The sequence below is a fragment of the Chionomys nivalis genome, chromosome 1 (genome assembly GCF_950005125.1).
Source record: "Chionomys nivalis chromosome 1, mChiNiv1.1, whole genome shotgun sequence".
NCBI classification, from domain to species: domain Eukaryota; kingdom Metazoa; phylum Chordata; class Mammalia; order Rodentia; family Cricetidae; genus Chionomys; species Chionomys nivalis.
In genome coordinates, this window is record NC_080086.1 from 27,183,260 (window position 1) to 27,199,826 (window position 16,567).

Consider the following 16,567-nt stretch of genomic DNA (forward strand, 5'->3'; position numbering starts at 1 on the left):
TGTCAACATTTAATCCTATCTTTACCTATGTTAATTTTTCCACTAAACTAACCTCTGTCATAATTTCTTACTATATTTATTAAAAACTACCAATCATCAAAATCCTATTTAAAATAACACTAGTATTGTATAAAAATCATTGCTTCAATTAAACAGTACAGCTTAAGTGGAAATCATCTTCATAATAAGCCAAGGTAAAAATGACCAGTAAGTGGGATAGTTCCCAGATATGGTCATACTGCATTAAGGACAGTGGGGATCTCCCAGTGGCCATCACATCATGCCAGATACCTGAGGAGAACTGCAGCAGCACACATGCAAGGACACACCAGTGGTAAGAAACATTCTGGGGTCAAGGATCTCGGGGCCTTGCTTATCTGAGATTCACCTGTCAGAACTTCACTTCCTGGTAGGCTGATCTCCTGAAGTAATTGCCATCAGCTGCTCCTCTGACATGGCCACTGGCCCTGAATGTTTGCATTTATCCCTCTATGGCATGTTTGTTCAAATATTTTATTCATTCTGTCTTTTTCTAATTTATTGTGATAGGTTGTTTATGCATCCTTTGTTCTTATATTGTGTCATTGGCAAGTGTTTGAAACATTCTCTCCCTGTATTTTGATAAACGGAAGCCCGTTGTTGTATCAAAGAATATTTGATTCAATTCCTTCTTGTTATATCCATTTTGTTTCTCAAAGGGGGGTGGTGGGGTAACCAGGCCCCACGAGGGTCCCCAACAGACTCTCACTTCCCGGTATTCACACCTTGGGTATTATATCCTTCAGTTGTGTGAAGCAGAAGACCCTGCCCCATGAAACACTGGAGCTTTTGATTCTTGGATCACTTTTCCAAGAGGAAGGCGACTCTGAGCACACACAAGTCACCTTGCAGAGATCTCTATATGTGAAAGGCTGACTGGCAATAATCAGTACCAAGGAGTCAACCACGAGACTAAATCACCAAGAAAGCAGATTTGAGCTCTTGTCAGATTCCCAGATGGTTGTGGTTCTAGCCAGAGCCACAACCTTCACCAGAGGATTCTTCTATGGCATTTTGAGAATGAAGTGGTTTTCAAACAACAGTGTGTTGTAAATCTTCTCATAGCCCAAAGAGTACAGTCTGGCAAGAGGAATGTTTGTAGAAGTATGAAGATACAATGGGGAGGGCCTTGGTCCTGCCTCAAAGTCATGCACTAGACTTTCTTGACTCCCCATGGGAAGCCTTACCCTCTCTGAGGAGTAGATGGGGGGGGGGAGGTGGAGGGAGTGGGAGAAGAGCAGGGAGGGGAAATTGGGATTGGTATGTAAAATGTGAAAATGTTGTTTTACTAAATAAATAAATTTTTAAAGAAAAAAGTATGAAGAAAAGAGAAAAACCATGAATCATAAATGAAAGATGAGAACAAAGGCAGTGTCCTAATTTGTTTCTCTGTTGCTGTGGGGGAACAAAACACTGACCAGAAGCAACTTGGAAGAAACGATTTATTTCATTTTATACTTTCAAGTAACAACAGTTCATCATAGAAAGAAACTAGAGCAAGAACCTGGGGGAGGAACCTAGGGTAGGAACCTAGGATCGGAACCTGAAGTAGGAACCTGGGGTAGAAACCCAGGGCAGGAACCTGGGACAGGAACCCAATACAGGAACCTGGGGCAGCAACCTGGGACAGAGACGAAGGGAGGATGCCTACTGGCTTGCTAGCCATGCCTTTCTCAGCTTACTTTCTTACACCACCCATGACCACCTACCCAGTTCCCACTGGACCCTCTTACAATAATCATCAATCAAGAAAATGCCTCACAGACATGCTGACAAGTCAGCCTGATGGGGCAATTCCTCAGCTGGGGGGTCCCTCTTCCTTGGTGATTCTAGTTTGTGTCCAGTTGGCAAAACCCTAACCATCACAGAGAGGAAGGACCCATCTGTCATCAGTGAAAAGAAACATCTAGAAAAAGAATGACTACAGTAACATGTTTATGCCAAGAGACTCTAAAGTCATAAATGAATAAAATGCCGCTCAGAGGTAAGTCTTCTTCATTTCACATATTGAGTTATATTTACTCTCACAGACAACGTCATTCCAGCCCCATCCCATAGGATCCCAGTGAACTACGGAAGCACATCTCTCTTCGGGGAGGTTGGGCTCATGTAGGTGCCAGAACCTGCAGGAAACAAAACAGAAGGAACTCCTCCGTGAGTGCCTAGCATTTGCCTGAACAGCAGAGTTCGAGGTTGAATGGAACAGAGAGTGGGTGAGAGAAGACCCCAGCATTTTCTCCTCTTTCTCACACAATCCATTTCTAAAAGGCCAAAAGCAGGCAACTTTACATGTATTTTTTTTTGTTTTGGATGTGCTATACTTTGACCTTTCCCCTGCAATCCAATATTTACTTTCTCTTCTTCACAAATCCCTCATCATGATATAAGTTAGCATAAGTTCTCTTTTTTTTTGGCATATATAGAGGCTGCCTTTTTACATCAGCTTCCTAACGCTGAGTGTGAGTTAACTGTCTCCTTTGAAGACTATAGAGGAGATAGAGGAAGGGACTGGGCCTTACTTTTGGAATTAAAATTATTTTGTAACTAAAGTAAAACCAAATACTAGTGCTCTTAAAAATATATGTAACAATAAAATGACTTTTAGCAATATTCTGTTGTACTCGTAGATCAGGGCCTTATTCAGCCATCATCAGAGATGTTTCAGTTGGGAACAATACACAAACCCATGGCAAGACATTACCCAGAGAGAGACCTTGGACCGCACAGCTCTAAATGTCTCCATCAGATTCCTCCACTCTGAGCTCAGGGAACCCAGTGTGGGAGACAGAGGGGATGGAGGACACTAGGAGAACAAAGGCCTCTAAATCAACATGATCAAAATGCATATGAAGTCATGGAGTTCTGAAGCAGCACGCACAGGGCCTGCAGGGTCTGCACTAAGCCCTCTGCATATGTACGACAGCTTTCAGTTCTTGTGTCTTCTCTTGAGGCTCTTATTTTTCTGTTGGCTTGAATTGTCTGACTTCAATCAATGGTTTAATTTTATTATATTTTACTCTGTTATGTTCTAATGTTATATCCTAGAAACGTGTTCTTTTCTAATGTATACAGTTGGGAGAGGAGGTGTGGAGGAATGTGAAGGAGTAGAGGGAGGGGAAACTGTATTCAAATTATACTGTATGGGAAAAAAAATCTATGTTTAATAAAAGGCAAAGAAAGGAAAATAAATAAAATACTTGTTTAACTTTTAATTTACCTTGACCCTTGATATGGGATTCCCCTCTGTATGCTGTGAATATGACTGGTTAATTAATAAAGAAACTGGCTTGGTCTGATAGGGTAGAGTAGAGCTAGATGGGAAAAACTAAACTGAATGCTGGGAGAAAGGAGGCAGAGTCAGAGAGAAGCCATGGAGCCGTTGCTGGAGACAGATGTGCTGAAACCTTGCCAGTAGGCCACAAGCCTTGCAGTAAAATATAAAATAATGGAGATGGGTTAATTATAGATGTAAGAGCTAGCTAGCAATATGCTTAAGTAATTGGCCAAGCAGTGATTTAATTAATACAGTTTCTGTGTGGTTATTTCGGGAGTCTCAACAGTCGGGAAATGAACAAGCGGCCTCCTTACCACAGACCCTGATCAAGATATTTAATGTCTTTTGATTTTAAATGATTCATGTATAAAAATGGAAATCATAAAAATAGAAATAAATTTTGTAAGGGCTTCAAAGTAACTCACAAGATTGCATGAGAATAAAATAAGGTAACATATCAAAAGTATTATTGTGTAATTATTCTGATGTTTGTCATAATTCTGATTCAGTTATTTTAAATTTTTTTGTTAAAGATCAATAAATTAATTTAAATCTCTGTACTTAAAGGCAGAAAAAAAATCCAGTAGCTGAAAATACCATCTTTAAAGTCAGATGGACATTGGATTAAATGCAGTTTCTAATTTTATTGATCTATTGATCTTGAGGAAGTTATTATTCAATATTTCATATGTAAAATGAGCTCCTAAAAGAGAAGTTTCATGAAACTTTAGATTATTTAGTAAATTCAATGTTATAATTATTAGTATTAATAGTCACAGCTAGCAAAATTTTCCTCAATTTTCATTTCGTGGTTCATTAAGCTAGAACTGCACTCACCTGATGTTTTGACTGCAAGGAGTATTATCGATCCATTGCCATTTGTTGTTACCTTGTGGATCAGAAAGCCCCAGGAAGTAAGTAATCGACTTATCCAGTTGTTGGATGATGAAATTCTGTATGGGTGAACAAGAGTTAATGATTGGGAAGGCCCATTCTGAACAGGGCAAGCATTCTTTACAGCCCTCACAGCCAGATGAAACAGAAGAAAACACCAGTGAAATGATGGCCATCTGAACCAACAGCACAGGAACCAAAACGACCAACACTGTTGCAAGGCCAGGAGGCCCTAGCCTAGGAACCCTCGTCATTCATTCTTCACCAACTAAAAGAATCATCTCAAATTCCATGAGAATACTTTATATTTTAATCTCTTTTAAAATGTTACATGCTTAAATGTTATGAAACTAGATTCTATGTCTCTACCTGGCAAGGCCAAGGGACGCCCTGATTAAAACATCATTTCTGGGTTTATCTGCAATGTGTTTCCACAAACAGTTGGCTACAGCGTCTGTGAGCTCAGTAAGCTAGCTTGCCCTCCAGCAGGGGTAGGGATCATCTAAACATTTGACAGCCTAAACAGAATGGAAGTCAAAGCAAACAGGAGTTCCTTATTTCGCTTCCTGCCTGTCTGCTCGGGTAGAGATAGTCTTCTAACTCCCCTGGTTGTCAGGCCTTTGAACATCAGTGGGTCTTTATCAAATTCAGCAAGGTTGCAGGATACAAAATCAACACCATTTCTTTGTACCAACAATAGCAGTAACAACAACAAAATCAATCTGAAAAGCAAGTAAGAGAATGACTCTTTCCAGTAGCATCAAAAAGAATAAAATACCTAAGAATAAGCTTAACCCAGAGGACAACTCACTCAGGAAGCAAAACAATGTATTCTGAAAACTGAAAGACATTGACTAAGGAAATCAAAGAGCACTTAAGTGGAGAGACTCCTTTTTCATGGAGTGCATAAGTAAACTCATACATACAGTCAAATGATCTCTGACTAAAGGTCACATGATGGGAAAAGGGCAGACGCTTTAACATATAGGCTGGGAATAAAGGCTGTGGAAAAAGAATGACTCTCGTCCCTTCCCTCATACTCCATGCAGAAGTCAATTCAAGGTGCTTCAAAGACCTAAATGAACAGTGCAAATTTGTAAACTCTTAAAAGAAAACCCAAGGTGCGGGCTTCATTGCATTTGAGTTAGCAAGGCATTCTGGGACATGATGCCAAAAGAACAAGCAACAAAATAAAAATAGATAAAAATAGACAAAGGAATACATCAAACTAAAAAGTTTTTTTCATAATAAAGAAAAAATCAGCAAGTATAAAAGCAGCCAATGATACTGGAGAAGACATTTGCAAGCCATATCTCTGGAAAAGGACTAATATCAAAAATAAATAGAGGATGCCTATAAACTAACAAAGTAAAAGAAATAACACAATTAAAAATGGGGAGTATGGAAGTGACATTGTTCCAAAGAAAATATACAAATGACCAACAGAAATATTAGAAGATGTTCAACAGAAGGACTCAGGAGCAGGTAAGGATGGAAAGGCTACAATACAGTGTACTCCTGTACAAAATTTTCAGATTCCAAGTGTGCATCATTAATCACCAGGGAAATGCAAATTAGAACCAGTTCGGCATTTAGAATTGCCCCAATCAGAGTAGTCACAATCAAGAAAACAAATGACAACAAAAACAAGGATATGGGAAAAGAGAAATATTTCGTCTTGGTAGTGTGAGTGCAAACTGGTGATGATCACTATAGAGACTCAAAACTGGTCAGTGCTCTTCAATAGAACATCTACACCACACCTCAAGCTCAGTGAACATGAGAGAGAGAGAGAAAAGAACACGAGAGCTCGAACTCACAGCAGCAATGGCTACCTTTGAAAGACACATACAAGACTGGGCCCACCAATGTTCCATCATGGGTATGGGAGGGGCTAAGACGACCCCTTCCTGAGAAACTATGGGCATTTAACAGTTGCCAATATAAAGAGTCATGTTTCTCAGAGGTGGCTGCACACCCATGCTCATGCAGGCAACTCTACTGAAATTTAAGTTCTCTCTCTCTCTCTCTCTCTCTCTCTCTCTCTCTCTCTCTCTCTCACACACACACACACACACACACACACTCATGCATGCATGCAGGAACACACAATAATAATACATGAATTCACTTACAGAAGAATCTAAAGTAATCAAACTCATAAAAACCAGGAAGTGGAGGAGTGATTGCCAGAGCCTTTATGGAACGGGAAGTGGAGAGTCTTTGTTCAAGGACTTCCAATATTGCAAGGCAAAAAGTTCTAGGGGATTTTCTATAATGGGATGACCATACTAATAATTATTAGCCATTCCTTCTCCATGTGTGTTACAGTTATAGCTTGGTCTTTTTGTGCGACTCTTATCAATGGGAGCAGGGCTGTCTCTGACTCTGACCTGCTTTTGGGACCCTTTGTTGGGTTGTCTTGTGCAGCCTTAATAGGAGATAAAGTATCTAGTCTTATAGCAACTTGATACGCCATGGCTGGCTGATACATGTGGGAGACCTGCCCTTTTCTGAAGAGAAAAGAGGCGTGGATGGGGGAGAGTGAAGAGGGAAGGTTTTGAGGAGGGACTGGGAAGAGAGGAGGAAGGGAGGAGAAACAATGATTGAGTTGGGAAAAATTAATAAGTAGTGATAAATCTAAGAATGATCAAGTTTAGCACATTTGGCTACATTTCCCTACAATTAAAAGGCCGCTAAGACAAACAAAGAAGAGCTACCTGCTCAGCTTCAGTGTTGATCACCACCAAATGAGCCCCCATCTTAGTGCATTTCTGCTCGCTGATGTTCCAGATGTTCTTATCGGTAGAAATGTGGTAACAGCTGGAGCCAAATGACTTCCAGTGACTTGGGCAACAACCCCAAACTTTTTCTGTGACCGCAAGGCAAGACAAATAAGATTAAGGAGACGTGTTCTACACAACCCCAGGGATCTGAGGCTGCTCTCCAGTGTTGCTTTCTCATTATAATTACAGCATTGAGTATTCTCTGAATTTATCATTTGGGGCCATGGAATTGATGTTGAGACCAGTGTAACCTCATGGGTTATTTAATCACATAGTACCTCCAAAGCATTTTGAACAGTACTTAAGTCAGAATAATAAGTAGCTCCTTATTGCTACTTCTTACTAATTTTTATCCAATATCAAATATTTGAGAGCTTAACCATCCCTTATTGGTTGTTAAGATGCAGAGCATAGGCTCATGCTCTAACTCAAGCATCCAAACATTGGCCTCAGTACTCTCTCAGGGCAGGAGTGAACCGGAGAAGACAAAGTATGTTTCCCAATTAGTCTTTAACTGTGGCTGAAGTGGGCATTTTTGTGGTCTTTATGAGATAATTTTAGTTTCTGCTTTTATTTTTTTAATTGAAAATAATTTTTCACACAATATATTCTGAACATGATTTCTTCTCCCATCTCCTCCCAGATTCTCCCTACTCATCCAACTCCACACCACCGTTCCCTCTCTTTTTTTTAGAAATAGGCTATTTTTCTTAAAGGACAGAATTTAAAATAGAAGAAAAACACAAGAAACACACAGACTCATCAGATGCAGAGAAAAACCCATAAAAACCTCACAAAATTGTCTGGTTGGTGGTGGCATACACCTTTAATCTCAGCACTCAGGAGGCAAAGACAGGTAGATCTCTGTGAGTTCAAGGCCAGCCTGGTCTACAGAGCAAGTTCCAGAACAGGCACCAAATCCATACAGAGAAACCCTGTCTTGAAAAAAAAATTAAAGAAAAACAAGCAAAAAAAGTTGGAAACCATAATACAAGCAAAAGACCAGTAAGATTTTTTAAAAAAATGCCTAAATAAAGCGATATGAGACAAAAAAATTACCATTGAGTTTGAAGTCTGTAAAAACACACATGGCGAATAAAATAACAAAAACAACCCACAACATGAAAGTAAAATAGAATCATTAAGTAAAACCCAGAGACAAAACTGGAAATGTGTACCTCAGGAAGTCAAACAAAACCTCAGAAATAACCCTCTCCAATAGAGCACAAGACATAGAAGAGAAACTCTCAGGCACTGGAGACAAGGTAGAAGAGGTAAGTAGATACCTCAGTAAAAGAAAATATTAAATCTAAAAAACAACAACAACAAAAAACCCAGGCACAAAACATCTAGGAAATGTGGGATCCCATGGGAAAGACCAAGTCTCTGAGTAATAGGACGAGAAGAAAGAAAAGAAATCCAGGTCAAAGGCACAGAAAATGTTTTCAGCAAAATCACAGAAGAAAATGTCTCCGACCTGAAGAAGGACAACAGATCCCCAAACAGACTGCATCAGAGATGGCAGTCCCTATGATGCATAGCAATCAAAATGCCAAACATACAGAACAAAGAAAGACTATTAGAAGCTACAAGGGGGAAAGACCAAGCAACATATAAAGGGAGACCCGTTAGAATGACACTCAACTTCTCACTGAAGACTCAAAGCCAGAAGGCCTGAATGGATGTTCTGCAGACTCTAATAGACCGTAGTTCTCAGCTCAGGCTGATACACCCAGTTAATTTTTTTTTTCTTTGAGACAGAATCTCACTATGTAGCTCTGGAGCTCTCTGGGTAGGCCAGACTGAATTCAGAGCTACAGGAAGTTCTCTGCCTCTGTCTCTCAAGCGCTAGAATTATACGCATGCATCACCATGAATGACAAAATAAAAACATTTTTGCTTCAAGTTTTGTTTTTAATGTATCAGTTCAAATGAGCATTGTCAAAATGTCTTTTATTTTTATTTCCTGATACTGTTATTATATAAAATAATTTCATCATATAAATTTATCTACAAATAGAATGAATTATACCAAAGAGGCTGATTGACCATAATTTTAAGCTAGATATGCTTAGGGGATGTGTTTTATGAATGGACACAAAGTTTATCATTAAAATCCACTTCTGTCTCATTTCAGAGCCCTCTAAAGGTGAAGTGCCCACTTCCCCTTTTAAGGAAGTCATGCTTTGAAACTGCAGCTGTAGCCTGGTGTGCTTCTGCAATGTGCAGTCTGCACACAGGAGGCTGAACCACAAGGGTGGTGAGGATGAGCCAGTTTGGGCATCTAAGGAGTCCAACCCTGTAATGAGATTTTGTTTGTGATCTAACAAATAAGGCTTGTCTGAAGATCAGAGTGCAGAGCTAAGCTGCTAGTTAGCCACAGAGGCCAGGCAGGGTGGCACACACCTTCAATCTCAGCACTCTGGAGACAGAGGCAGAGAGATCTCTGTGAGTTCAAGGCCACCCTGGGCTATGCAAGATTGATCTAGTCTGACAAAGAAACAGAGACAGGCAGTGATGGCTCACACCTTTAATTCCAGCACTTGGGAGTCACATGTCTTTAATACCAGCACTAGGAAGGTAGAGACAGGAAAGAATGGGCCCGGGCAGAGGGAGGAATATAGGGCATGAGGAGACAGGAGCTCAACACGTTCTGAGGATTCCTAGAGCCAGGATCACCCATTTGGTCTGAGGATTCGGTAGAGGTAAGAACTAGCGCCTGGCTGTTCTGCTTCTCTGATCTTCTAGCATTTGCCCCTATATCTAACTCAGGGTTTTTGTTATAAAAACCGATTAGAATTGAAACTACACAACCCTTCCTGGGATACATGTGAAGGGCTGTCTCAAATCAGATGTATGAGCTATTATTGTGTAAGTGTCTCCAAAAAATAGGAGACAGACTATCCTCACCAGAGTTGCTTTCCTCAGGAACGAATCAGCTCTATAGACATTTGACCCCCCCCCCCCGCCGCCGCCAAAACTCCAATATGCTAAGAAAGACAAAGCCAGGAGAATCTGGCAACACTTTTGCATTGCCATGCAACATATTCTGACCAATAACTAAGGGGGAAAATCACAGCGCCTCCTAGACGTATGAGGGGCTTTTGCTCTGTTTTCACTTCTCACAGATTTCTCCACAAAGGTGGTGTGGTGAGTAAATCAGTTCTAGAGATAGGACCCTGTCACCTGTCTAGATGCCGTTTCTTTTGTGTGTAAAGATTGAGTTCATAGGGAAAACTACAGACGAGCACATTACTGTCTTTGCATCCTTCATCACACATGGGTAAGGCAGATACGATACTCAGTGATGACTCCCAGCTCTCCATGGATGAACTTGGTATTTGTGCATTCTGGGCAAGGGGGCTCAGCCTGACTCAGTTATAAAGATGGTACTTGAAATGGAGATGGAGAGCATTAATTGAGAAACGGAAATAACATAGAGAATTTTATACATTGAATGTAAAGCTCATGGGAATAGTTATGAATGACTTCCAGACTTTACCGGACAAACCGTGTGTTGTGTTTGAGAGTGTTTCACAAAATCAAGATGCCTGGGAATTGAATTGAATTGTTCCCCGGACGTATTCAGAATCTGAACTGAACATGTAAGTTTAGAGAAATCTTGATAGCATGCAAGTTTAAACATCACACACACACACACACACACAATATGTTAAATAAACCTTAAGCTCAACCCTAGGAATTCCCTCTCTCTCTCTCTCTCTCTCTCTCTCTCTCTCTCTCTGGAAATATTGTGACTCTTCACCTGACACCCACGTCCCTTCACTGAAGCAGCTGAGACTGGAATGGTATGTGTGAAGTTCAGACAGTCTTGTACTGCGTTTGTCCATGGCAAAATGGTGAGTCACTGTGAAGAGAGACGGGGATGAGTATCCACACAGTCAACCCTAGAGCCTCAGTCCCCTCCCTGAGCCAGGCTGGTGTATTTCCACTCTACCTCCCTGCTCCCCTTCTCTGTGCAAACCCACTGAAGAGCAGACTCAATTATTGCTTGTTTCTACAGCTCCTCATTTGTTTTCCATCTCTCCAGCTATAGCATCAGATTTATTTTCTGGAACAGAAGTTTCATTTTCTACATCAACAAAATACAAACCCCTGTATCAGGGTACTGCTACAAGTCCTGTGTAGTTATCTGTTGGCTCACCAGTGTCTGGTCCCCTTTGTTTGAACAACCTCGAGGCAAGACCAGAGGGTATGTTACTATATCCTAACCATTCCTGAGCAGGTAGTCTACTTCAAGAATCTGAAGACTTTTAAGTGGAGTGGATATGACCAAGATACATTGTATATAAGAACAAAATTTCAATAAATAAATAAAATTATTTTTTAAAGTTAACATTTTGTTCATGGATGTACCCATTAAACAATTTAACAAAAAAAAAAACAGATTTTCTTCAATATTTTAAGCAAACGTTTTTACCTTTCTAGTTCATGCTTTGGATCTTGAATTTCAGTTTCTTCTTGACAAATAAAATAACAATCCTTAACCACCAGGGCCCACCCTCTTAGACTTGGCTGTGCTGGTTAGAGCGAGCCCTGATTTTGCGAGAATGGGATGCTTGTGTCGCTCGGAGCAGACTGCAGACAAGAGGCAGCACATGGCGTACGTCCCTCCCACTCCCTCCTGGACTTGGCAGTAACGACTGTGATCATCTTCACAGCAAACAGAGAAGCAGACTGCAGATCGCAACGAACATCATCCAAACTTCTCACACAATAGACGTCAGACACAGTTTTGTGGTCAGATGAAACAGGGAAGAAATATTTTATTTCTTCAGTCTTCATCATTTAACTTGACTGCTTTGTCCTTTCATATCAAGGGGGGAGGGTAACCCATAGGAATCAGGACTCCAAACTGCCAACATTATGACATCCACTGGAGGTGTGTTCCCAACAGGTGTGACCAGGGAATGTGACTGCTGGTGAAGCCAATGCTGGGAGGCACGGCCACAGACAACGGCTGTAAACATGTGCTAACACAGCCAGGTGAAGCCTTGGTGGTCAGAAGATAGAAAGAAAAAAATGAAGAAGAGAAATCAAGAAAAACATGGTATTGCATGCAAGGTTTGATCAGTTAAAAGGAGTCTCTGCAGAGCAGAAACAAGAAGGTGCCCCAAAGAGATGCCACATCAGAAAAGAACTTACCCACACAGCTCAGGACGAAACAGGCACTGAGGACTAGGATGGAAACCATAGCGGCCGACCAGAGTCTCAAGGACCAGCAGACTCCCTTCCCTGTCAGGTAGCAAGCAGCCGTGCTCACTTCAAGGCCAAGGTTAGAGCCATGAAAAGTCCAACAAATGCTCAGAATAATTACACACTTAGACCAGGAAAAAACTGCCACAACCCCATAATAAATGACCAAGTCATCTCTGAAGCACACACACACATACACACATCTACATACATACACACATACATACATACACACATACACACATACACATACACACACAAATACACATCTACATACACACGCATACACACATACATATCTACATATACACACATACACATACACACATATACACACTCAATACACATCTACATACACACACATACACACACACATCTACATACACATCTGCATACACATACACACATACACATCTACATACACACACATACACATCTACACATACACATCTACATATACACACATACACATCTACATACACACACATACACACATACATGCACAAATACACATCTACATATACACATATACACACACATACATCTACACACGCACATATACACATATATACACACATATATCTACACACATGCACACACATACACACGCACACGGAGAAACATTTCACCCTCAGGAACCCACAATTCTCTTGTCCTTACACTTCTGTAAGTATCACACTGTCCCATTGATGTCCGGTCTTTTACAGCCCCTTCTGATATTTGGTTTCTTGCTGTCTTGGTCCATTCCATCACTTCAGCCTGCCCATTGTCTGCCACACACTCCCACTGTCTCCTTGGAACTGAGAAAGGGATGCTCACCTCTACCTTGGGACCGTCTTTCCTGTACCATTGGTTAGGTTTATGTTCAGCTGGTCAAGGACTTCTTGTATCTGTCTCTGCAAGATCTGTCTCAGAGATCTGGCCAGAGCTCAGCGTCAACCCCCACAAGCTCTGAGCTAGATGACCCAGAGGAGGCCAACGCTAGGTACACGAAGAAGTCACAGGCTGAACCGCTTCCCAGTGATTTGAAGATATGGGAAAGAGGAAATTGAGAAACATGCCTAAAATTGTTCCTGAAAACTCTGACAAGAATATATATGGTCATCATTTTCTCGGTTCCTAATGAGGAACTTTCTCCCACTTCAAAAGAAATTTATCTATAAGCCTTATTTTAATTAAATGTTCCTTCTCTGTCGGTGGCCATGTCAGAGGAGCTGAAGTCTGCAGTGGAGTATATGGAGTTCAGTTCATCTAATAGCAAAGCTACGATGAATACCGTGGAGAGGCAAAGCTCTGGGAGGATTGTTCCCAGAATGCTCCTCCATCCTGCTCTGCTTCCTCCTGCTTGCTGCTGTATTTGGCCTGTTGTGGTTGCTCTGTGAAAGGTTCCCACCGTGTCTAATACAGTGTGATTGTTTCATGGGAAAATCACACACCTCACTGGGTCATTTACTTCAGACCATAATGAAGATGACTCTTATAAGAGCAATAATGGTTAGTTAGGTCTCTGATTTAATTAAACTTTCTGAGTCTGCCTAGAAGAGACAGGTGGCTAAGACAGTGAAGATGACTGGGAAAATGGTTTTGGTTATTCTGTCAGTTGCTCCAATACGTGATACAAAAAAAGGGGGAGGGGGGCAAAGATAGGCTAGAAGTCACCTTCCCTTTTGTTAGATGTGAGGTGTGCGGAGGGTGGAAAATGAGAACAAGGAAGTTTCATGCTTTAGAGACCTGTGAATTCTGCCTGTGGGTAAACAAGCTGGTGATCGAGGAAAGCAATCAAGTCCCTGCACCCAAGGTTAGGCCCGAGTTCCTTGGCCATGTAACTTAGAGAATTAATCACAGGTTTCAGTATGCCCCTTGAAAAAACAAAATCGTGAGAGGAGATTAAATGACCCTATTTTGTGTAAAGAAATGGAGGGTTTGCTGACCACTTATTCAAAGTTTTCGTGGAGTAGAAATAGGATAGGAATCCGAACCCACTAACAGCCACCGGCACTACGGAAGGAACTGCCGGAAAGATGCTTGGTTTTCTTAAATCTTTGTTAATCAATAATAAAAGAATCACTGCTTGGGGGTGAAGATCTTATGGTGAGAAAAAAGAATATGAAGAAAAATGTTTAACTACTTGTGGGCTTCTAAGAAAAGCACATAACTAGTGATCTCAACGTGATTTCTTCCAGTGTAAAGATTTTCATTTGTTTTTGGAAAATATATAACTTGTGTTCGTGAGGTGATCTTTTCCTGGGTAGAAACTTTTGTCTTGGGAGGTATAAAATAGATAAGGGAAAAATAAGAGAGGATGCGGGAGAACAAGAGGGAAGAAGAAGAGAACAGAGTAGGAGCATAAAGAGAAAACTAAAACGAAGAGTTTAGCTTTGCCACTCAGATAAGTCCCATGGGCACCTGTTTGTCTGTCCAGGAGTTCGCTGACTCCACAGCTCCTCTCCAGTTCCTCTGACCCACTGAGAGATGACCCTCTCGGCACTTCCCAAAACATGTGGGTTATTTATTCATAGAAGGCATAATTCATATACTGAGCAGGGTTCAGAAAGTACTAAAAAGTCTGATTGAATGACTAATGCTTAGATATTATGAGTTAATGTGGTAAAGAAGAAGTAGCTCCTGGAGGCCGAGAGATGGTAAAGTGGCTGCCTTGCAAGCGTGAGGGCCTGAGAACCTGCCTGAAAATGTCAAGTGCAATGTATGATACATGCTCGTGATCCTAGCGCTGGGAAGCAGAGATGGGTGAATCCCTGGGAACCTCCCCTCTGGCCAGTGCAGCCTAATCAGTGTCCTCTAAGGGGATGGCGAGAATTATACTCAAGGGTGTCCTTGAATGAAAAAAACACATTAAAGGAAATAAAATGAAAAAAATAAGCAAAATGTTCCTAAGGGATTGAAGTTTATATTACAGATACAAGGGAGAGCACATCCAGACATTTCTGGAATGGCCCAGACTGAACCAGGCCCTGGGGGTGAAAAGCAACAAGAAAGAAAGAGAGAGGAACTAGAGGCCAAGAGACCAGGAGACTGAAAGGGGGCCATGTAGCCAAAATGGCTGGGTTACAGAGGGAGGAAAAGCTGGGGGAAAAGGCTGGAGAGTTCAGGGTAGGGGTGGGTGCTGCCAGCCAGCATGTCTCTGCCACAGGTACTGGAGCTATTGAGAGAGACTGGGGGACAGTGTCGGCTTTGATGTGTTCATAGGCGCCTCAGTTAGCTGTTTGCCCTAGGTTTGAGACCTAGCAGTCCCCTACATTGACATGCACACACATGAACATGCACCTACATACATCCATCTTAAAGAAGGACACATGAGCGTTATTCAAAAGTGCTGCGAAGTAGCAATGGCACTGTGGTGTGTGTTTTTGCTGAATTATAGCTCTATTGAATGTGAATAAACTGGTATTTTAATTATGATTACTGTGACTAAGCTAAGACAGTACTAACTCCATTTTGAACACTCTCTTGTCATACAAGCCGTAACTGAGGCAAATAACCTTGTCAGCAGAGTGGCGATCACGTTGACGACTGCAGGCCAATATGCAAATGAGACTGCCGGGATCTAGGCCTTTTAGATATGACATTTCCTTACACTGCAGTGACCAGTGATTCAGGTTTGTGATCCATCTCCTGACTCGACTCTGTCACTCCCTCTGAACTGCAGGGGCGGAGATTCTATTGAACAAATAAGTCCTTTTCTTCAAAGCTGGCAACTTGGGGGCAATGTGTACCTTCTCCATTGTCTTCATGGAAGGGACGGATCACTGCAGCCACCTATAGGATCTCACTCACGAGCATATGTTCGCTTCATTGCTAATGTGTGGGTTCAAGTAATTTTCCTTTTTCCACTTTTACCTATATAGCCATGTGCTGCCTTTGTGTTCCTTGAAATAAACTTATTAACACGTGAACTACCTTTTTATATGGTCTGACTTTGCCATTTGACTGGCGTGGGAAGAATCTGCTCCTCTGGCAGGAGTCACAATCCTTGGACTGGAAACTGTGGTCAAGTACCAAGGAACCAGACTCACCTTGCTTGGCCCACTAGGATAAACCTGACTTAAAATTCTCAGTGCATCAAGAATAACATTGCTGCTGCAGCTCTGTAGTAGAGTTTGAAGTCAGGGATTGTGAGGTCTCCAGAAGTTCTTTTATTGTACCGAATTATTTGGCTATACTAGGTTTTTGCTTTTTCATATGAAGTTGAGCACCATTCTTTCGAGGTCTGTGAAGAATTTTTGCTACAGTAGTGAAAACAACCTGGTGTTGGCAGAAGAACAGACAGGAGGACCAATGGAACTGAATCAAAGACTCAGATATTAATCCACACACCTTCGAACACCTGATTTTTGAC

The 16,567-nt window shown here is 41.4% G+C and overlaps 1 protein-coding gene across 1 annotated transcript; it reads right to left on the minus strand.

Annotated features, from left to right (window-relative positions):
• Window positions 1-1,768: 1,768 nt before the first annotated feature.
• On the minus strand, window positions 1,769-12,227 carry LOC130884329 (C-type lectin domain family 6 member A-like). The gene is made up of 5 exons (XM_057785437.1): window positions 12,160-12,227; window positions 10,760-10,861; window positions 6,928-7,079; window positions 4,151-4,266; window positions 1,769-2,162 (listed from the first exon to the last, which is right to left on the minus strand). The coding sequence occupies exons 1-5, from the start codon at window positions 12,206-12,208 to the stop codon at window positions 2,018-2,020; spliced, it is 564 nt and encodes a 187-aa protein (XP_057641420.1). The 5' UTR covers window positions 12,209-12,227; the 3' UTR covers window positions 1,769-2,017.
• Between the last annotated feature and the right edge of the window lie 4,340 nt (window positions 12,228-16,567).

Bases quoted from the DNA above. Each gene is read 5' to 3' on its own strand.
- LOC130884329 (XM_057785437.1), bottom strand. From the start codon at position 12,208: ATGGTTTCCATCCTAGTCCTCAGTGCCTGTTTCGTCCTGAGCTGTGTG. The intron at 10,862-12,159 runs GTAAGTTCTTTT...CTCTCTTCACAG, and splicing joins TTTCGTCCTGAGCTGTGTGG to TGACTCACCATTTTGCCATG. The intron at 2,163-4,150 runs GTGAGTGCAGTT...TGTTTCCTGCAG, and splicing joins CCTTGCAGTCAAAACATCAG to GTTCTGGCACCTACATGAGC.